This window comes from Coregonus clupeaformis, chromosome 18 (assembly GCF_020615455.1).
Source record: "Coregonus clupeaformis isolate EN_2021a chromosome 18, ASM2061545v1, whole genome shotgun sequence".
Classification (NCBI taxonomy): domain Eukaryota; kingdom Metazoa; phylum Chordata; class Actinopteri; order Salmoniformes; family Salmonidae; genus Coregonus; species Coregonus clupeaformis.
The window spans coordinates 304,632-328,341 of record NC_059209.1 but is presented as its reverse complement, the minus strand read 5'-3'; the positions used below and the strand labels follow the sequence as shown (position 1 = coordinate 328,341).

At 40.4% G+C, this 23,710-nt stretch overlaps 1 protein-coding gene and 1 non-coding gene across 3 annotated transcripts; one reads left to right on the top strand and one right to left on the bottom strand.

Annotated features, from left to right (window-relative positions):
* Window positions 1-2,911: 2,911 nt before the first annotated feature.
* trnaa-agc lies at window positions 2,912-2,987 on the bottom strand. The gene has a single exon. It is a non-coding gene; the product is annotated as a tRNA-Ala (tRNA).
* Window positions 2,988-3,813: 826 nt separating this feature from the next.
* On the top strand, window positions 3,814-23,142 carry LOC121533791 (atrial natriuretic peptide receptor 2). 2 transcript variants are annotated; one of them, XM_041840032.2, is made up of 24 exons: window positions 3,814-3,942; window positions 4,576-4,635; window positions 4,736-4,826; window positions 5,078-5,210; window positions 5,688-5,811; window positions 7,416-7,520; window positions 7,794-7,896; window positions 8,286-8,431; window positions 8,612-8,684; window positions 8,985-9,129; window positions 9,490-9,576; window positions 10,006-10,149; window positions 10,521-10,642; window positions 10,990-11,134; window positions 11,562-11,610; window positions 11,712-11,819; window positions 12,100-12,219; window positions 15,111-15,204; window positions 19,564-19,651; window positions 19,951-20,090; window positions 20,266-20,418; window positions 21,254-21,352; window positions 21,965-22,056; window positions 22,926-23,142. In XM_041840032.2, the coding sequence occupies exons 1-24, from the start codon at window positions 3,904-3,906 to the stop codon at window positions 23,034-23,036; spliced, it is 2,571 nt and encodes an 856-aa protein (XP_041695966.1). In that variant the 5' UTR covers window positions 3,814-3,903; the 3' UTR covers window positions 23,037-23,142. The 2 variants fall into 2 exon arrangements, with proteins under 2 accessions (XP_041695966.1, XP_041695967.1); XM_041840033.2 differs by lacking the exon at window positions 4,576-4,635.
* Window positions 23,143-23,710: the final 568 nt, after the last annotated feature.

Genomic DNA, 23,710 nt, shown 5'->3' with positions numbered 1-23,710 from the left:
TCCTAATCACCCTCTGCTGTAGCTTTTGAAGTCACTGAGGTGCTGCAGATAGCAGTCTGTGGTTTTACAGATACAGTATACAGTGGGGGAAAAAAATATTTAGTCAGCCACCAATTGTGCAAGTTCTCCCACTTAAAAAGATGAGAGAGGCCTGTAATTTTCATCATAGGTACACGTCAACTATGACAGACAAATTGAGAGAAAAAAATCCAGAAAATCACATTGTAGGATTTTTTATGAATTTATTTGCAAATTATGGTGGAAAATAAGTATTTGGTCACCTACAAACAAGCAAGATTTCTGGCTCTCACAGACCTGTAACTTCTTCTTTAAGAGGCTCCTCTGTCCTCCACTCATTACCTGTATTAATGGGACCTGTTTGAACTTGTTATCAGTATAAAAGACACCTGTCCACAACCTCAAAGTCACACTCCAAACTCCACTATGGCCAAGACCAAAGAGCTGTCAAAGGACACCAGAAAAAAATGTGTAGACCTGCACCAGGCTGGGAAGACTGAATCTGCAATAGGTAAGCAGCTTGGTTTGAAGAAATCAACTGTGGGAGCAATTATTAGGAAATGGAAGACATACAAGACCACTGATAATCTCCCTCGATCTGGGGCTCCACGCAAGATCTCACCCCGTGGGGTCAAAATGATCACAAGAAAGGTGAGCAAAAATCCCAGAACCACACGGGGGGACCTAGTGAATGACCTGCAGAGAGCTGGGACCAAAGTAACAAAGCCTACCATCAGTAACACACTACGCCGCCAGGGACTCAAATCCTGCAGTGCCAGATGTGTCCCCCTGCTTAAGCCAGTACATGTCCAGGCCCGTCTGAAGTTTGCTAGAGTGTATTTGGATGATCCAGAAGAGGATTGGGAGAATGTCATATGGTCAGATGAAACCAAAATAGAACTTTTTTGGTAAAAACTCAACTCGTCGTGTTTGGAGGACAAAGAATGCTGAGTTGCATCCAAAGAACACCATACCTACTGTGAAGCATGGGGGTGGAAACATCATGCTTTGGGGCTGTTTTTCTGCAAAGGGACCAGGACGACTGATCCGTGTAAAGGAAAGAATGAATGGGGCCATGTATCATGAGATTTTGAGTGAAAACCTCCTTCCATCAGCAAGGGCATTGAAGATGAAACGTGGCTGGTTCTTTCAGCATGACAATGATCCCAAACACACCGCCCGGGCAACGAAGGAGTGGCTTCGTAAGAAGCATTTCAAGGTCCTGGAGTGGCCTAGCCAGTCTCCAGATCTCAACCCCATAGAAAATCTTTGGAGGAAGTTGAAAGTCTGTGTTGCCCAGCGACAGCCCCAAAACATCACTGCTCTAGAGGAGATCTGCATGGAGGAATGGGCCAAAATACCAGCAACAGTGTGTGAAAACCTTGTGAAGACTTACAGAAAACGTTTGACCTGTGTCATTGCCAACAAAGGGTATATAACAAATTATTGAGAAACTTTTGTTATTGACCAAATACTTATTTTCCACCATAAATTGCAAATAAATTCATAAAAAATCCTACAATGTGATTTTCTGGATTTTCTTTTCTCATTTTGTCTGTCATAGTTGACGTGTACCTATGATGAAAATTACAGGCCTCTCTCATCTTTTTAAGTGGGAGAACATGCACAATTGGTGGCTGACTAAATACTTTTTTCCCCCACTGTATGTCAGTAAGCGTATACGACCTCTTACAGAGAAATGCTTTGTTCTCAGAAAGATACACTATGAAAGTTTAGTTGTTGTTTTTATGCCAAATTTCTCCTTGAATATTGGCTGTAATAGCTCATATCCATGATATCCATCTATATATCCATAATTCTTATCTCATTAAACCACATTAATTCCCCATTCTGTCCAGTGAGGGTTTTAAGACAAAGAATCACGTTTATTGGCCTTCAAATGGAAAATCTTGGCACAGCTCACACAAGTGTTGTGTATGGGAATATACAATAGATTGTTATATGTACACTGTGCATTCGTTTAAAAAGGTATGCGCTTGTTCAGTGGATGATTGAATGCATGCTTATGATTGGTTGAAACCTGTGTTACACCTCTGCTTCCATTTGAGTGGGTGCAGATGGAGAGATCTCTGAAGCAGTCATGAAGATTTCCTTGTCAATTGTTAATAAACTCTCTATTAGAGAATGCAAACCTACACACTGTCGAGTTCCTTTCAAAATAAAATAAAATATATAAAATATATAAAACAAATAGTTTGGACCCCTTTTAGCTCAATAGCATCCTCAGAGACACAGGTTCCATATAGCCTCTTTAAAACTGAAAAGAGAAAGTGAAACATCACTTCAAGGTTGGACATCTGGCTCACTGAAAATGCAATTTTAATGACTATGGTAATGATAGGGTAAAGCCTTGCTGGGACAGAGTTTGGTCAGAGATTTAATTAAAAGTACAGATTTGGTGCAAAGCAAAAATAATTTAAAGGCCCAGAACAGCAAATTGCTGAAAGACCATGTCCAGAGCTTACCCATGATGTTGTACAACGATTTAAGCAAATAAAGTCTTTGTTTTAGTCAAAGTATGATATATTTGGGCTTCAAGTGGGAAATCTCAGACTGTATCTTTCAAAAGAGCGTACAACTTTGACTTACTCAAAAAGTACCCTGAATTAATCGTAAGGCTAGCCCACCCCTAATGTGACTGTTGCTCACTGTTTTGCTTTTATATTCTCTCAGACATGGACTATAAACTGTGGTGCAGTGGTCTCATTTCTACCGCTGTGCTGTAATTACCGTGTTCTTGTAATGCAAATGAAAGCTGCAATATGTAACTTTTTGGCCAACCCCACCAAATTAACATATACTTTTACCAGACACTCTTATCCAAAGCGACTTACAGTAGTGAGTGCATACATTTTCATACTTTTTTCTGTACTGGTCCCCTGTGGGAATCTAACCCACAACACTGGCGTTGCTAACGCCATGCTCTACCAACTGAGCCACACAGGACCACAGAAATGTGATTTATAGCCCTTTCATTCTCATTGAATGCAAGTCTGAGAGGTGGTAGATTCCTGGGTTGTTAATCTCATTGCAATTGTGAGTGATATATACTGGGCTCCCGAGTTGCGCAGCGGTCTAAGGCACTGCATCTCAGTGCTTGAGGCATCACTACAGACCCCTTGGTTCGATTCCAGGCTGTATCACAACCGGCCGTGATTGGGAGTCCCATAGGGCGGCGCACAATTGGCCCAGGTTTGGCCGGTGTAGGCCGTCATTGTAAATAAGAATTTGTTCTTAACTGACTTGCCTAGTTAAATAAAATGTATACTGTAAGTGCACGCAATGGGCCAGTTTCAACCTTTTTGCTATTACTTCTCGGAAATGGTCCATTGTCCAAGTACAGTAGATACTTACACTTGATATGATATTCCAGGAAACAGATGTGTGTGAAAGGTACACAGCAAATTCACTAGTGTACATTTAACTCAGAGACTGTTAAATGTAACACTGATTACATATACGGTATACCTCCCAACTCTACTACATACTATTTTCACAGACTACATACACAAAAATAACAATTGATTTGTTAGTCAAACTCAATGGAGGCTTAAAAAAGAGAGGGGCTTCTTCATGCCCAAATACTTGGTTCTGTTGGTTGTTTCCTGTTGGTGTTGACCTAAGGTTAGGTGAAGGTGAGCCACAGCTCCAGAGAGCCAAGCCCCAAGCTCTGATTGGAGAGGCTCTTTTTACTGATAGAACAATTAGGGGGGCTTCAGTACCTCTGTTGAGAGTAGAGGGCAATCTGGGCACACACACACACACACACACACACACACTCAAACACACTCACTCGCTCACACACATAGTCGTTGATCAGTTAGTCAGTCATTCTGGAGCTTGCCATTCACAGAAGCAGACCTCATGGCTCTATGGATAGCCCTATACCTATCCCTCTTCTTGGTAAGTGCCCAACGCAAACTTTGGATGTCATCTGTAGAGTGTACATCGTATGTGCAGGTAACCAAGCTGTTGTGATGGTGCCTGTGACTGGGTGGCAGTGCTTTAGGTTAACCTGCCACCATATCTACGACCAGAGGAGTGTTGGAGGTATGTTTGGTGTGATTGAACTTATCTCAATGTAGATGTTCCATAGTCTGAGCATCTTAGTGCATACAGACGTCCACACCATGGCGATTGTCATTTTGATTTCGTTCACAAAAATAACATGCTCATTATTGTTGAGGGAACACCCTTGCTTTTGTTGTCGTGTCAGAAACACTTGTGGCTGCAGACATGACCTGCGTCATTTCGCCGGGCGGCTGTAGCTTGCGCTCTGGCTAGAAGTGTCTGTCTGCAAACAGGGCTGCTCAGCATATGTCTGAGTCTGGCTAAGATTTGTAAGGTTAAGTTTCTTTAATATCATTAGTCAGTACATTTGTCACCTGCTCTGATGTTCTCTATCTGTGGTGACTGTTTTTTATATGGGGTTATTATATCAGAGGGCGATTTTCTCAGTGGGTGCTGCCTCACTTACCTAAATAGCATTTTATTATGAATTCACTGCTTTTCTTTGAATTTTGATTTTGCCAACAGATTACCAAACAGGCTAGTGTTGAGTCTGAGCGCACATGTGAGGTCACATTAAATCCGATGGTGGGCCAAAAATGTTACTTTTTATTTTATTGCTTTACTTATTTACTTTATATACTATACTTTGTTTAAGCTTTTTGATGGATTAATCTGTTGCACCCAGGTTGTCGATTGCTGGCATGATCTGGATAACACCGAGTATGACTGTTGGCCATTAGATAGCCCTAATGATTACAACATGATCAACTGTGGAGGTAAGTCCAACCTGATTAATTGTGTGGAACTGACTTAAAGGAGGGAAGGCGGTCTGTTGTTGTAGTGCTATTGTATAATTTGATGGTCAGAAAGTGCAGAAATATTGCTTTGATGATTTCTGGTGTCACTGGATTCCTTATCTTGGAGAATACACACAAAAAAGTCCTTCCTCAACAGTGTGTGCGTGTGTGCATGTGTGCATGTGTGCGTGTGTGTGTGCTTGTGTGTGTATGCTCACGTGTGTGTCCAGGGCTGGAGATGTCCTGGGTGCTGCGGCCACCGGAGAAAGTGACGGATGGGGAGGAGTTCAATGTCACCTACACCGTCACAGCATCAGACTACTTCTATGAGTATGCAGTCAAAAACAAGATATTCCAGTTCAGGTGAGCCAATGTCTGTAATTCACTCCCTGCCATACCAATCAGCCTATCCGTCCGTACACCTGATGACCACAACATGAGGAAGATAAAAAATGTACTGGGAATGGGAATGCCGAGACAGATACTCAAACATTTACTTTATAGATTGAACCTTACAGTGTACACAGTAGATCTACTGTGCACCCAATCTAGTAGATTGCCATCTACTGTGTACACTGAAAAGCGCAATCTATAATGTAAATGTTTGAGGCATATCTTCCCAATCTAATGTAAAGATATAATTTACATTACATTACTCAGTCGACATTTGAGTAAAAAGTTATTTGTGTTGAGGTAACATCCTATAGTGCCTTATATATTACCCATGGATCTCCTGTGTTTTACTGTAGCCTCATATCTGGATGCCTTTAGATACTGTACATAATTGCTGTTTAAACAGACTGTAAAGATCTATTTGTCTATCTACCCATCACTCTCCAGCAACGCCTCCGAAGCCAAAAGGTTCTGTGACAAGCACGACTGTCCCGCAAATTGGAACAGTGCCAACGAGATCAACTGTTGCATTTACCATGCCAACATTCACTCCTGCCCTCTGGCTCTCATGGTCAGTACTGTCACCCTAAAAAGCTGGGTTGTGTTCATTGGGCACTAAACGTAAGAAAACTGACTGAAACAGGGAGAGACTACCTGGACTTAAGAAATGTTCATTTTTGTTTTCAATTTCAGAACGTTTTCTAAAATGTTTTCTGTTTCATGGCCTAATGAACATGACCCTGGGCTTCCCTGTGTGTATTGGGTCGCTGCCAGTCTGCTGAAAGTACACTGAAGGGGAAGACAGATGCCAAATTCTTAGTTGACCCCTAGCCCCCACCCCGGCCTAGGCTACTTGATAGATGTGAGAGGATTAGATAAGAGTAAGCAACGGTAATATTGTAGCTCCACTTTTTCTTCTGATTGAATGGTATGTATCATATTATAACACCTATCCAGGGGCACAGCTCTCAACGTGTGTATGTATGGGGTTATTGGGAAATAGACAGAAGATACAATCTGGTCTAACCAAAAGGACAATAATGCTATTCAATACTTTCAGGTCTATTCAAGCGGCCAGGGTAGGGGGTATAGGGGTCGACTTTAGGTCACGTTTTGGGCAAGAGGCATACAAAAAAGAGAGTGGTAGCAACAGTAGCATTTGGTGTCCCTCCGAATTGCCTTTGTGTGTGAGGAAAAGCTGCCCTTACTTTACATCGGCAGCTGAGAGCCATTACAGGTACACTGAGACCTAAGGCCCGCCCATTATCTTGCTGCTGACATTAAAACATTTGATTTGTGTGCGAAGGACCTAAAGGCATTGAGTATGTCTCATCAGAGGCCTGAATGCCTTGATAGCAGGGATGGTAAAAAAGTACAAAATACAATTACAAAATACCACAAAGATCAATGTATCAAAATAAACTACAAAATATTTGTATTTTGAAATGTATTTAATTAAAATACATAATTTTTATTTTAAAATAAAGAAATACATTTGCAAGTAGCCGGTCCGAACAGCAACAACATTCTCAGTAACAGTTACAGAAACGTTTTACTTGCTATGACTGTGACATGTTGTTGTTTATCTACCTTAGTTGAATGCACTGACTGTAAGTCACTCTGGATAAGAGTGTCTGCTAAATTACCAAAATGTAAATGTACAGTATGTGTGAAAATAAACATATAAAAATTGCAAATCACACTGGGTATTACTATTGGCCTTGTTTTGGGGCGGAGCTCATTAGAGTAATACTCAGCATGCTTTGCAATTGTTCATTTTTACATACACATTTACATTTAGTTAATTTAGCAGACACTCTTATCACACCATAGTGCCATCAGACTTCTGAAACCAATGCAGTGTGAAAGGGAGCCACAAAATTGTGAACCGCTGTAAAAATTTGAAAATACAAATTACAGCTCTCAAAAGTAACTTGTTACAAAATCCATTGGAGTGTAGTTCAGACAGTATAATACACATTTCAAATACTCAGAAGTAATTGAAATACTTATTTCAAATAGGTGTAACAGAAATACTGTCAATCTCTGCTTGTTAGCACTCATTCTCTCTCCCCCACCCACCAATCACTGTTTGTTGAGTACTATGGTATAACGCTGTTGAAGATTTCGATTGGTTTTGATTATGATGCTAACCCAATCATGTCGCCCCCACAGAGGCAAGGCGGTATTTGTGGTCCGTGGATCCCTGATGACGGGAAGATTGTGACTCACACCGTGTCCAAGGCGGGAAAGATGAGCAAGAAGTTCTGGACATCAAAGGTACCAACCACTGTAAAGTAAATGTAAGGGCTTTTCACACTACTGAGCCGAACCGAGCGGAACCAAACAAAGCTGTACTGCTCTGGCCTGGTTAAGCATCCACCATTGTTTTTCGGAACTGGGCAGAAAGGACAATGTGAAAAGAAATATCCAAGCCAGTATCGGCACGATACTGTCTGTGTTAAGGGTACTAGTAAACAGTAGTGCTCATGTTGTCTTTATGTGCTTTGGTAGCTATCTGACAATTGAGTTTTTAATCACGGTCCCATCCAGGTGGTTCTGGTTCATGTAGGAGTGACCTCAGTCATTGCCCATATCAAAATTGGACATATGCATGCAGCGCTGGAGTCCAAGGTCCTGGTCGTCAGTGCTCAAGGTCAGTGTGCTGCTAACACTAGCAGTGTATCCATTTGTTATTATGCACAACTCCTATTGCTACTCAAGGCTCACCCCTGTGGTGAGCACCACATTTTGGATTGTAATAACTTTTGTACATTGTTTTTTAGGCCTAGTTGTTTATTTGTTGTTGAAAAATCCAGACATTAGGATGTTGTTGCTGCACAGAAGTGTTCAACTCTAGCCTGAGTCGTAGTGGTAATCTTTTCTCCTTGGTGCTTAGATTGACACACTAATGTTATTCATGAGCAAGCTGGTTTCCCAGGTCTAAATCATAGTAGTAATTTCAAGGCAAAGATAAAAGGTACACCTGTGTCATAACAGTTACGTGGGAGTTTGTGTGTGTGTGTGCGTCTGTGCGTGTCTTAGTGTGTGGGGATGACGTCTGCGAGATGGAGGAGAACTGTCTCACGTGCCCGGCGGACTGTGGTGCCTGCCCCATGTCCATCACCATCAAGGTCGCCATCGGACTGCCCGTCACGCTCTTCTTCGGTGGCTTCATCTTAACCATGGTGGTGAGGCACCAAACAAAAAATATACACCAAACAATACAAATTATTTTGTGGGGTTTTTCTCTTGCATCCAGACCAGGCACAAAACAAACTCACTTCTGAGTTTGGTCATGACCAGGCAAATCATTCTCATCCAATGCAGATGTTTTGATAAAGCCCATGCTTCTATCTCTTTCTCTATAGTGGTTCCAGTACCAGAAACAGAAGATGTTTTGGGACGAAAGCTGGATTATCAACTATAAAAATATAATGTTTGGTAAGATGAGATGTCATCTGATATGAATCAGGTGAACTCCTTTGCTTGCTTGCTTATGCAGTTCAGTTCAATACATATTTATTGTCCAGGGACGGTAATTTGCAGCATGCACAATTGTAATCTGCAGCATTATTTTCTCCTTTCTTTAGCATGTCTCGCACAATATAGCAAAGAAATGACTGTAAAAGAGCATGTCATGCATCCAAACATGTTTTCTTCAATGCTGCACACAAATTGCCATTCTGGGAGTCTTTTACATACATTTCTATACCTAATAGTTTCCTTTTTTGGCGTTTGCAGGTAAAGTGTGTTACATGGGCTTCTGCAGTACCACCAGTCTCCAGCCGGTGAAGAGTAACTCCAGTGTGAGCCGAACTACAGACGTGACTGTCTGCACTATGGTCAACACCACCTTCAAACAGAGCTTTATCCAACCTGCCATTTAGTAAGACGTCTTACTTAAACACTGAACTGCATAACGCATGTCTAAGGCATGGTATTTATTACACAGGTGAAGGGGGAAAGTACTGTGGCCTGGGACTGCTGTAAAGTGGAGCATGCAGATATTCACGGCTATTGATAATAATGTATTTGATTCAGAACTAGTGCACTGCAATGCACTTAAACAGAGTACATGTATTTATCCAATGTGCACTTATCAGTCATCAACTATATTCTCAGACAATTATTATATGAGGAACCTAGTTTTATTTGTATAAACTGCTTTTGCTTTGCATCTGTCTACGTGTAGTAGGTTTGCTGTCTTTCCTGATAACTAAAAAAGTCATTATTTTCTATTGGTTAGTGATGGAAGGACTGTAGCAGTGAAACACATCCAGAAGAAACACTTCACCCTCTCCAAAACTATCAGGAGGGAGGTGAAAGAAGTGAGGTGAGTAGAACCTGTGTACTCCTAAAACCTCATACACAGACACAATTACCTAGAGTATATATTTTGATTGATCTCATGCAGCATTTTCTTCACTTACTGAAGATCTGATAAAAATCACATAGTAGTATCCCATCAGGCAAAAACATTTTTTTGAATCACAATTCAATGTTGAACATCAATGGATTTTTTTGTTACATTTATAAAAAGTCCTCAAGTTACAGTTGTTGTCTAATTTCAACCCAGATTTCAACCACATATCAATGGCAGGGTGATTTCAAGGTTTGGTTAATTTCAAATTGAATTCACCTTTGTTGACAACTCAACGTCAACTAAAATTGGATGTTGATTTGATGTTGATGTCCGGTGTGATTGGATATGACACATTTGCACCACCAGTTCATTTCTAGATATTGCATTGCTTTTTCTTAGGGAACTGGATCACCCAAATCTCTCCAAGTTCATGGGTGGTTCCATTGAGGTCCCCTACGTCAGTATCATCACTGAGTACTGCCCCAAAGGAAGCCTGGCTGATGTCCTCCTGAATGAGGATGTGCCAATCAACTGGGGGTTCAGGTGAATGTCAAGACATCAGCTTTTTCTACCATCTGTCTGAAGAAAGAATACTGCACTATATTTTACATTTACATTTTTAGTAATTTAGCAGACGCTCGTATCCAGAGCGACTTACAGTTAGTGAGTGCATACATTTTTCATACTGGCCCCCCGTGGGAATCGAACCCACAACCCTGGCGTTGCAAGCGCCATGCTCTTCCAACTGAGCTACAGGAGGCCGGTTTCCTTGACATTAACCTTGTCCTGCACTAAAAAGCATTTCCATTGAACATGCTTCTTAGTCTAGGACTAGGCTCAATATGTGTCCAGGACCTTAATGTAATAGAACCTAATTCTGTTTTATTGTGTTCTTCATTTATGCTGGCACACAGGTTGTCATTTGCTACTGACATAGCCCGAGGAATGGCTTACCTCCACCAACACAAGATGTTTCATGGCAGACTTCACTCAAGGAATTGCGTCATTGACGACCGCTGGGTCTGCAAAATCTCAGGTGATAAAATTAAGACCTCCCTGTGTAGGAGTGTGTAGCCAGGCAGCATATCTCAACATGCCTTTATCTACTACTGTTGTGTCCTTGAGTAAGGCACTTAACCCCTAACCTGCTCCAGAGGCGCTGCTCAGCGGCTGACCATGTGTTGTTTAGAGCCTCTCGTGTGAGTATATATGTTGTTCCGGGAGATTTGGAACAACATAAGAAAGAAAAGGCAACATTTATTTTTCACAAAGGACAATTAAAATGTTATTGTATTGTATTGTGTTTGGTTTACATTAGTGAGTACACAGGACCAGTAAAAAAGCAAAATATATTTACATTTTATTTATCCTGTGTTGTTCCAGACTATGGCCTGACAGCCTACAGAAAGGAGAACTTTGAGGTAGTCAGTAATGGGTTCCACTGTGAGGATACCTACCGTATATACTATGCCCCTGAGGTCCTCCTGGGAAGCAGCTCTAATATCACTCCGGCTGCTGACGTTTACAGGTACTGTAGCCCCACTGCGACAGCTATTATATATATATGATGACACCATGGTGATAACCATGGTTGGGGCCAATTCCATTTCAATTCAGTCAGTTGAAAAGCAATGAGGGAAATAAAAATTTGACTTCCTGAATTTACAATTGAAATGGAATTAAGCCCAACCCTGGTTGTAACTATTGTACTTACTGTATGTGATATTATTATGGTGGTATGGTAATTACATAAATACTAGACCATGGACATGTTGTTTATGTTTAAGTCAGCACGACAGTACCTGCAAGTTTTTCATCCAAGGTGCTAGTTTTATGCTAAATTGAGTCTCAGACACAAAAGTGCATGCATGAAACATCTGGGATATGGTTATACCATCTGTATGATCTGGTGTTATTAGATGTGTTCAATGGTTTCTGTGTCTTCCCCTCCCCAGCTACTCTATCATCTTAGTTGAGATTGCCACCCGCTCTGACCTCCTTTTAGTAAGTATGATACAAAGATAATACTAATGATAATGACCTTTGACCACGCACGCTCAGGTTTTTGTTTACCATTTTTTTCTCTATGACCACCTCTCCGACAGGACCAAACGGAGGGCGTGAAGTTGGATATCATGTGGCGCCCTTCCCTGCCTGAACTGAAAGCTGGGAAAGCGGATACTGATTGTCCTAACCGGGGAGATTACTGTGAGGTGTGTGACAAAATCCACTGACATTTGCTGTTGCTTATTATTTAATATACTCGGTCCGATGATTCAGATGTATTCATTTAAGCACTTTCAGGAGCGTTTTACTCCAAAATATGTTTAATCTTATATTTGTATTTTGTTCATGTTTGACACAGTCCCTCAGACATTGTGCATGTCATCATTCAAGTTTTGGGGTAAAATCTTTAGATGTACGGTAAGTGTGCCAAAGAGGCTAATTTCTTTTTTTCTTTTTTTTTATCTCTACTCTGTAATACTTCAACAGCTGATCAAGAAGTGCTGGTCTCATAATGTCACATTGAGGCCGACTTTTGAGCAGGTGAAGAAGATGCTGGATAAGATGAACCCACACAAAGTCAGCCCTGTGGACATGATGATGAATCTGGTAATGCTCTGATATAACATTTGGCCACTTAAAGGATGAGTAAGTTATTTCAGAAGCTAGCAGATTCATTACTTACCAACAGCTGCAAATCTCAATAAAACAACATATTGTTTTGAAGTTCACTTTCCTTACTTTGTCTAACAACACAATCATTATCTAGCAAAAAAGTTGTGGGTCAGAGTGCAGTATTTATTTAGTTTCATAGCACAAACACTTGCTAGCAAGTTTCTCACATTGGCTTTAGCCGGGGCCTGCCTGGAGACGCATCCAGGTGCAGCCCCGAACCAGCTTGTGACTAAAACTAGCCTGTCACTAAAATTAGCCTTTCATTAAAACCAATACTATTGCCATCTACTGGCGTGGTTAATCCCTACAACATACTGTACATGTGAACTTTTCTTTCCTAGATTCCTTTCCTTCTTTCTTTGCTCCCTTTCCTTTCCTCCTTTCCTAGCTTCCTTTCCTAACTTCCTTTATTTTTCTCCATTCCTCGCTTCTGTGAGTGATTAAAAAAACAATCGGTTCAAGGACATACATATGGTGTAATAGAAGCAATTATTAGTGCCAGGGTTGTCTTCGAAATGTGTATTTATTTACACAAAGATTGACCACGAAGATTGCCATTTTCCCCTTCACTACAATGGTGGATCCTGTTTTCTGCAAACAGTGTTTGTAGTACCGCGGTTGGCTTTGAACTTCATGGATTGAATGAGGGGGAAGTAATTCTCCCCTGTTTCTCCCCTGGTTTAGCGCAACAGCTAAAATGGCTTTGAAAAAATATGATTTCAGCTAATATCGAGAAGTAGGCCTATCTAACAAAATAACTACATTAGGCATTCACTAATCATAAACTATTTACATATAATAGAAACTTGGGTACATTTGTAGACAAAATTCTATTTTAGGGCTCTAGCCAATCTGTTTTGCTGAAGCGTTACAGATTGTACGATAGAAATGTAAAGGTAATTTCTGATTGAGCCGATTTATGCAGCGTTTTCAGTGAACGCAGTCTCCGCTAACGTGGAAACATTGCCTTTAAATTTCAATCACGCTGTAATGATGAACTTCCACGATACAGATTGAATAGAGCCCTTCCTCAACCTTTAAATCAAAATCTTATATATTTGGAGAGAAAAAAATCAGCAGACTGATTATTATGATAATCACAATAAAGTGGGGAAAAAAAGTATTTAGTCAGCCACCAATTGTGCAGGTTCTCCCACTTAAAAAGATGAGAGAGGCCTGTCATTTTCATCATAGGTACACATCAACTATGACAGACAAATTGAGAACATTTCTTCCAGAAAATCACATTGTAGGATTTGTAATGAATTTATTAGCTAATTATGGTGGAAAATAAGTATTTGGTCACCTACAAACAAGCAAGATTTCTGGCTCTCACAGACCTGTAACTTCTTCTTTAAGAGGCTCCTCTGTCCTCCACTCGTTACCTGTATTAATGGCACCTGTTTGAACTTGTTATCAGTATAAAAGACACCTGTCCACAACCTCAAACAGTCACACTCCAAACTCCACTATGGCCAAGACCAAAGAGCTGTCAAAGGACACCAGAAACAAAATTGTAGACCTGCACCAGGCTGGGAAGACTGAATCTGCAATAGGTAAGCAGCTTGGTTTGAAGAAATCAACTGTGGGAGCAATTATTAGGAAATGGAAGACATACAAGATCACTGATAATCTCCCTCGATCTGGGGCTCCACGCAAGATCTCACCCCGTGGGGTCAAAATGATCACAAGAACGGTGAGCAAAAATCCCAGAACCACACGGGGGGACCTAGTGAATGACCTGCAGAGAGCTGGGACCAAAGTAACAAAGCCTACCATCAGTAACACACTACGCCGCCAGGGACTCAAATCCTGCAGTGCCAGACGTGTCCCCCTGCTTAAGCCAGTACATGTCCAGGCCCGTCTGAAGTTTGCTAGAGTGCATTTGGATGATCCAAAAGAGGATTGGGAGAATGTCATATGGTCAGATGAAACCAAAATATAACTTTTTGGTAAAAACTCAACTCGTCGTGTTTGGAGGACAAAGAATGCTGAGTTGCATCCAAAGAACACCATACCTACTGTGAAGCATGGGGGTGGAAACATCATGCTTTGGGGCTGTTTTTCTGCAAAGGGACCAGGACGACTGATCCGTGTAAAGGAAAGAATGAATGGGGCCAAGGAGTGAAAACCTCCTTCCATCAGCAAGGGCATTGAAGATGAAACGTGGCTGGTTCTTTCAGCATGACAATGATCCCAAACACACCGCCCGGGCAACGAAGGAGTGGCTTCGTAAGAAGCATTTCAAGGTCCTGGAGTGGCCTACCCAGTCTCAAGATCTCAACCCCATAGAAAATCTTTGGAGGGAGTTGAAAGTCCGTGTTGCCCAGCGACAGCCCCAAAACATCACTGCTCTAGAGGAACAGTGTGTGAAAACCTTGTGAAGACTTACAGAAAACGTTTGACCTGTGTCATTGCCAACAAAGGGATATAACAAAGTATTGAGAAACTTTTTTTATTGACCAAATACTTATTTTCCACCATAATTTGCAAATAAATTCATTAAAATTCCTACTGTGTGATTTTCTGGATTTTTTTTTCTCATTTTGTCTGTCATAGTTGACGTGTACCTATGATGAAAATTACAGGCCTCTCTCATCTTTTTAAGTGGGAGAACTTGCACAATTGGTGGCTGACTAAATACTTTTTTCCCCACTGTACATGTCATGAATCTCACAAATCTGTATTGTAAAATGATTTGGACTTTGGATCAAAATGGAGATATCTGCTGTGTATGGATCACTGGACCTGCTTTCATAATTGTCAACATACAGTATATTTGCTTATAGGTACACTGCATAACATGATGTCTGTTACAATTCTAGATGGAAAAGTACAGTAAGCATTTAGAGGCCATTGTAGCGGAGAGAACACAGGATCTTCTCCAAGAGAAACAAAAGACAGACTGTTTGCTATACAGTAAGTACATGAAACTACCAATGGTCCACGATACAGTAGGTCGGAGTTTAGGCTACTTACACTATATATACAAAAGTATGTGGACACCCCTTCAAGTTAGTGGATTCAGCTATTTCAGCCACACCTGTTGCTGACAGGTGTATAAAATCGAGCACACAGCCATGCAATCTCCATAGACAAACATTGGCAGTAGAATGGCCTTACTGAAGAGCTCAGTGATTTTCAACGTGGCATCGTCATAGGATGCCACCTTCTAACAAGTCAGTTGGTCAAAGTTCTGCCCTGCTAGAGCTGCCCAGGTCAGCTGTAAGTGCTGATATTGTGAAGTAGAAACTTCTAGGACAAACAACGGCTCAGACTCGAAGTGGTAGGCCACTTGAGAGCACAGAGCGGGACCTCCGAGTGCTGAAGCGCGTAGCGCGTAAAAATCGTCTGTCCTAGGTTGCAACACTCACTACCAAGTACCAAACTGCCTCTGGATGCAACTACAGCACCACACACAAGCCTAAGATCATCATGCGCAATGCCAAGCGTCGGCTGGAGTGGTGTAAAACTTGCCGCCATTGGACTCTGGAGCAGTGGAAACCCATTCTCTGAGGTGATGAATCACGCTTCACCATCTGGCAGTCTGACGGACGAATCTGTGTTTGGCGGATGCCCTGAGAACCCTACCTGCCCCAATGCATAGTACCAACTGTAAAGTTTGGTGGAGGACGAATAATGGTCTGGGGCTGTTTTTCATGGTTCAGGCTAGCATGACAATGCCCCCGTGAACAAAGCGAAGTCCAAACAGAAATGGTTTGTCGAGATCGGTGTGTAAGAACTTGATTGGCCTGCACAGAGCCCTGACCTCAACCCCATCGAACACCTTTGGGATGAATTGGAACACCGACTGCGAGCCAGGCCTAATCGCCCAACATCAGTGCCCGACCTCACTAATGCTCGTGGCTGAATGGAAGCAAGTCCCCGCAGCAATGTTCCAACATCTAGTGGAAAGCCTTCCCAGAAGAGTGGAGGCTGTTATAGCAGCAAAAGCGAACCAACTCCATATTAATGTCCATGAATTTGGAATGAGATGTTCGACAGGCAGGTGTCCACATACTGTTGTTCATGTAGTGTATTACGTGTGGTGTTGTCTCCACTGTCATCTAGTGGTAAAGAAGTAAATTCAGATGTACCACAATGACAACATAAATGCTCCCAAAATACATTTGGATGTTGCTATATACTGTTTTTCTGTTTGGAAGAGAAAGAGTTGTTTGAATGCAAAGCCATTGGTGACACCAGTGACCATTATATCTACATTTAACAAAATTCCTGAATGGAACAGTTTGAAAGGCAGGAAAATGTTTTGAATCTAAAGTTATTTATTGTTATTTAAAACTCCAGGGTTGGACGGCATACCATTCGAGGTATACCAAACCTTTTTTGATATACTCAGAGGACCATTATTAGCATGTTTAACCACTCCTATGTAAATGGTAGATTATCAGACACTCAAGAAGAAGGTCTGATTTCATTATTACTGAAACAGGATACAAGTGGAAAATATAAAGATCCAGTCCATTTAGAAAATTGGAGGCCCCTTACACTTCAGTGTTGTGATGAAAAAATTATAGCAAAATGTATAGCGCATAGAATTAAAAAGGTATTATCGGACATTATTAATTCTAATCAGACAGGTTTTTTACATGGACGATACATTGGAGATAATATAAGGCAACTATGAAACACTATGAAAAATCTGGGAAAACAGGTCTGTTATTCATAGCAGACTTCGAAAAGGCATTTGATAAAGTACGACTGGGGTTTATATATAAATGCCTGGAGCATTTCAATTTTGGAGAATCTCTTATAAAATGGGTTAAAATCATGTATAGTAACCCTAGGTGTAAAATAGTAAATAATGCCTATTTCTCCAAAAGTTTTAAACTGTCAAGAGGAGTGAAACAAGGTTGTCCACTATCGGCATATCTATTTATTATGGCCATCGAAATGTTAGCTATTAAAATCAGATCCAACAATAATATCAAGGGATTAGAAATCCAGGGCTTAAAAACAAAGGTGTCATTGCACGCTGATGATTCATGTTTTCTTTTAAATCCACAACTTGAATCCCTCCGCAGCCTCATAGAAGATCTAGATACATTTTCTAACCTCTCTGGATTACAACCAAATTATGATAAATGTACTATATATATATATTGGATCACAAAAAAATTATATTTTTACATTACCATGTACTTTACCAATACAATGGTCTGATGGTGATGTGGATATACTCGGAATACATATCCCAAATGAAATAAATGATCTCGCTCCAATAAATGTTAATAGAAAGTTAGCAAAAATAGATAAGATCTTGCTACCATGGAAAGGTACATACCTGTCAATTTGTGGAAAGATCACCCTGATTAACTCTTTAGTATTATCTCAGTTTACCTATTTGCTTATGGTCTTGCCTACGCCTAGCGAACTGTTTTTTAAATTATATGAGAAAACAATATTCCATTTTATTTGGAACAGCAAGCCAGACAAAATTAAACGGGCCTATTTATATAATGGATATGAATTTGGAGGACAGAAATGATAAAATATTAAAGCATTACACCAATCACTAAAAGCTTCAGTCATACAAAAGTTATACTTAAATCCGAACTGGTTCTCTAGCAAATTAGTAAGATTGTCTCACCCAATGTTTAAGAATGGCCTTTTCCCCTTTATTCAGATTACAACCTCTCACTTTCAGTTATTTGAAAAGCATCTCCCAAATATCACTATTTCTAAAACAAGCCATAGAAAGTTGGTTGCAATTTCAATTGAATCCTCCAGAAACGACAGAACAAATAATGCAACAAATATTGTGGTTAAACTCAAATATACTAATTGATCAAAAAAACATTATTTAAAAAAGGTATAATCTTCGTAAATGATATCATAAGTAGGACTGGTGGAGTTACATGCAGCTAACAAAAACATATGGAAATGTCTGCTCTACCCAAAATTACAACCAAATAATTGCAGCATTACCGCAAAAATGGAAGAGGAAAGTGAAAGGGGGAAAAAGTAAAGAACTTGTCTGTCGGCCTTGCATTAAAGAACATAATTGGTTAAAGAAAATTGTAATAAATAAAAAAGTATACCAGTTTCAGTTAAGGACCAAAGGATTGACTTCCATCCCATATAGATTGCAAAATAGTTGGGAAGAAATATTTGACGTACCGATTCCATGGCATAGTGTTTATGAACTGATACGCAAAATTACGCCGTATTCAAAACTTAGAATTTTTCAATTTAAATTATTATACAGAATTCTTGCTACCAATATAATGTTATTTATATGGGGGATACAATCTTCCCAGCTCTGCAGATTTTGCTGCGAAGAGACAGAATCATTAGATCATTTGTTTTGGTACTGTCCATTTGTAGCTTGTTTTTGGACACAGGTCCAGGAATGGCTAAAGGATTGCAATATTTACCTTGAGCAAACCCTGCAGATAGCACTACTGTGTGATCTGAAAAGTCATAGTCACTCAATCAACAATATAATAATACTTTTAGCAAAATGTTTATTTTCAATTTACAATCTGTAGAAACAATGACACTAGAAGGGTTCAGAACTTTTGTAAAACATCACAGTACAGTTGAAAAATATATGACAAATAGAAATCCAATATGGATGGGGTTAAGAGATAGATGGGAGGTGTTGAATGGAGTTGAAGGATGGGACTAATAACAACTAACAACAACTAATAACAACAAGATAACTAATGTAAAGCATACTGTGTCCATAATAAGTATATAGGTTATAGGTTGATATAGGCTTTTGTGAAAGAGCACAGTTAGAAAGATATGGCATATAGAAGCAAACCAGATGGACATCATGAAAATGATCGGAGAGGTTGAGGGTAGAGGCAGTTCAGGAGTAAAAACAAACAAAATATAATTATTGTAAAATGTGTCCATAAAATGTATATAGTATGTATAAGCTGGAAGTAGAGGCCTAAGCATTGTTGTTCACTAATTTACTCCAATTAGGGAAGGGGTGGTGGGGTTGGAAAGTAATAAAGGGATTTAATTTTTTTTAAAGGATATGTATATATATGTATGTATATGTATTTATATGTATGTATATGTATGCATATGTATATATATATATATATATATATATATATATATATATATATATATATATATATATATATATATTATTTCGAGAAAAAAAACCATATGGGGGATTGGAAGTGATGCAGACAATTACATTGATGGAAGTTACAATCTATCTGCAATATTAAAGCTGATCTACCCCCTAAAAAAAGTTTTATAAATTTATTTGATTTATTATTTTATTGTCACCAGGTATGTTACCAAAGCCGGTGGCAGATGACCTTCGTCAGGGTCGCACGGCAGAGGCTCAGAGCTACTCCAACGCCACAGTCTACTTCAGGTATGTGTCATTAGTAGGGCCAAGAGTTTTTCCTAATCAGGTCACGTGATCTGGAAAAACTCTTGGCCCTAGTCATAAGACAGTGCAGTATTGTGGCACATCCACATTAGTTCATGTATTGTGTCCTATGGAGGTGTTGAATTGGGTATTTATTTACGTGCATTAAGAAAGAGTTCTAAATGGTAACAACCCTTCAGTGACTCCTTTCTCCCTATCCAGATTCCCTCCCAGGTGCCACCGTCTACCTTTTCAAGGTAAAGATTTAGAGATGAGTAACATTTCTTTCTCCTTGTTGGCAGTGACATTGTGGGTTTCACGGAGCTCTCTGGCTCAAGCACTCCTCACCAGGTGGTGGACTTTCTAAATCAGCTCTACACCACGTTTGATGACATCATTGATAATTATGATGTCTACAAAGTGGAGACTATAGGAGACGCTTGTAAGTATGATGGCAAAGAATCTGTCTCTCCGTCCATCCGTCTGTCTGTGACTGCCTGTCTGTCTCCATCAATCTGTCCATCCTTCTGTCTGTTAGTTCGTCTGTCCACCCATCCGCATGTGTGTGTGTTTGTGCATTGTTATCAAGACTGATCTAAATGTGTCTGCCCCTCCAGACATGGTGGTCTCCGGTGTCCCCAATGAGAATGGCATAAGCCATGCGGGGGAGATCGCCAGCATGGCTCTGGGTCTGGTCAATGTTTGCCATGCCTTTAAAATCCCCCACAAACCCACCACACAGTTGAGGATACGAGCTGGCATCCACTCAGGTAGAGTAGTCCAACTGGGTTATGTTCAGTAGGGCACACCGTTGTGCCTACTGAACACAACCCTTGTGACATCTCACTGTTTGAGTGGAATAATGGTAGTAATGATCAAAACATCTAACTCAATTGCATCTGGTCTGCCCTTGTTGAAATGTTAGGCAGTTTTGCTAACGGAATGTACATTTATCTTGTGCTATGCATTCAATATGAAATGTAAAAACAGCCATTACAAAATGTGTGTTTTCCCACGTTTACATCCTACTTGTATTTGTGAGAGGTATTGACATGTTGAATGCACCGAGCTGTCTGTTTGAACTACTGGCACACAGCTCGGACACTCATGCATACCCCACAAGACATGCCACCAGAGGTCTCTTCACAGTCCCAAAGTCCAGAACAGACTATGGGAGGCGCACAGTACTACATAGAGCCATGACTACATGGAACTCTATTCCACATCAAGTAACTCATGCAAGCAGTCAAATTAGATTTAAATATATATATATATATATATATATATATATATATATATATATATACCTTATGGAACAGCAGGGACTGTGAAGCAACACAAACATAGACACATGAATACAAACACACGATAACATACGCCCTGTACACACACGTACACATGTATTTTGTGTTATAGATATGTGACAGTAGAGTAGGGGCCTGAGGGCATACAGTTAATATGTTATGAAATCTGTTATGAATGTATTGTAATGTTTTTAAAATACTGTATATAACTGCCTTAATTTTGCTGGATCCAAGGAAGAGTAGCTGCTGCCTTGGCAGCAGCTAATGGGGATCCATAATAAATACAAATACATCCCCACAGGACCCGTAGTTGCTGGTGTCGTGGGAACCAAAATGCCACGGTATTGCTTATTCGGTGATACAGTGAACACAGCATCGCGGATGGAATCAACAAGCGAAGGTACTCAAAGATCAAATGCAACCCTTGAGTATATACATTTAAACTCTGTGAGAGTGCAGTTTGTAGGCCTAAGTAATAGTGAAATATTCAGATTCTTTATCTGATTCAGGGTCTATAAAATGTGTGTGCCGTATTAACAGGCCAACTGACTCCACAGACCACTCAGCCTGGCTAAGGTTGAGCATATTGTTCATGGGCTGGGTGGCAGCTGAGGTTGCCATTGGTGGGGCACCGATTTAGCCTCTCTGCCTTTATGCCAAGCTGGATTTTCTCTGTCTGTGCTCTTCAGCACCCTGCAGAGGGGTTACATAACTAGAGAGAGCCATTCTCCTCACTGAGCTCTTATAATCCTCGCAACCAAGCAAAAAAGACAATGAGGGTAGAAAACAGTGACCCTAGTGTGGCAGTGATTGGAAAACGTGAAACATAGTGGCTTTTAGGCTACTACATGAAAATATATTATTTCTCATGTGATAGGGCAGGATGCCCAACATTACTTTTGTAGTACTGAATTACTTGTTGTACAACGTTACTTTTCTAACACTGTATTTGCCTTTTGTAGATTGTCATTTATAATCCAGCTAGTATAAAAAATTGTGATTATGTCCATAGCGCTGAAGATCCAGGTCAGTGGAGCCACTGCTGACCTGCTAAACACACTGGGAGGTTACACTCTGATCTGCCGAGGATCACTAAACGTCAAGGTAAGATAATCAGCCATTTCCCACTCATTAGTATGGATAATGACACAGTAGCAAAGGGTTCATGAGGAGAAAATCTAGCCTGTTCCCAGATCTGTTTGTGCTGTCTTGCCAACTCCTGGTTATTTTTTTCTCCAAAAAATATGGTTTTGACAACTCCTATGGTTGTCGTTTGCCAAAGACAATGGCCATAGGCAAGACTGCTTGTGAAATGCAAACTGTATCCAACAATAGTGTTATCATATCACCTTCTCACACTACTAGTTTGACCTAATTTAAGAATGCTCCTAGTTAGCAAATGTACAATATAGGAGTATCTGTCTGTTCTGTGAACTGCTATGGTCGATATTCTCGTGGGAAACAATTAAAAAAGTGGTGTGCTAAGACATTTTTGGACTTGGCTATGGCGGTTTCTGTAGAAATCTTGCCAGCAACAAACATTTATTATATTCACCCCCTCTGTCTCATGGGCTTGTATTCATGCAGTCACCAAGACCTTTGATTTGAAGGGAGGGAGGGAGTTAGTAGAGGGTGGAGAGAGAGAGGGAGGGGGGGGGGGAGGAGCCAAGTGTATCCCATGGGATAGGGCCCAACGTTCATACTCATTGAAAGACTGCATGTCTCCATTAGGGAGCGGCCTCAGCTGCTTTGTGCTTGTCCCTTACCAACCTTAATGGCCCTCATTTAGTATTTACAAGGACACACATGCTCCCCAAATACGGCCCCTTTCTCGGAAGAGAGAAAAAGCAAAACAATCTCCATTGGTCTTGATAGGCTGTCAGACATACAGTATACTGCTTTTGGATGGTCTATGACCTACAAGTTTAGCCTCCATTTTTTTGCATCAACGATACTGCTCTTTGTTTGTAAAGGGGAAAGGTGAAATGACGACTTGGTGGCTGGAAGCAAAGAGAGAAGAATCCTCGGACCCACTCCTCGGATCCACCGAGTTCAGAGGAGTCCCTGTGCCAGTTAGCAACTAGTCAACTTCTAGCCTTCATAGTCTCTGTCTGCATACATGGACCAAAGTTTGTGTTTAACAGCTGTATTGTGCAATTGATATCAAATATATTTATATACCGCCCGAAAGTCTTGGAGCTGTATTGTGAGTTTGTACAGGGATTTTATGTTCAGGCAATACCAATGTTGGTTGTACTTTAAGTTAGAGCATTTTTTCATAATATGAAAACAAACATTCATAGAAAAAAAATGCTCTAACTTAAAGACCACCAAAATGGGCAGTTATTGTATTCATTCATATCCATATGGTGGATATATATACTTGATATGTGCACTCATATTTCCTATTGTAATGGAGATGGGTGGGGGAGAGGCAATAAATACAAAAATAGATTATCCAGTGTGGAATTCAAACCACAAGTCACATGATTTTTTCTTGCATCTCTCCTTGGTACACCAACATTAACATTGCCCCCAACAAGTCTAATGACCACCAGAATCACACCCCAAATGCCATAGGATATCTGGAAAATAATCCATTACAGAGAGGTAGTCTAAATGTCCACATATTCCAATATGGTGAATTGAAATGCACAGTGTTGTATCATATAATATATTATGATATTAGCATTACCTGATTTGATTCCATGTGTAAAATAAGCAGGTTATTGTTATGTATTGCTATGTAGTGGATTTT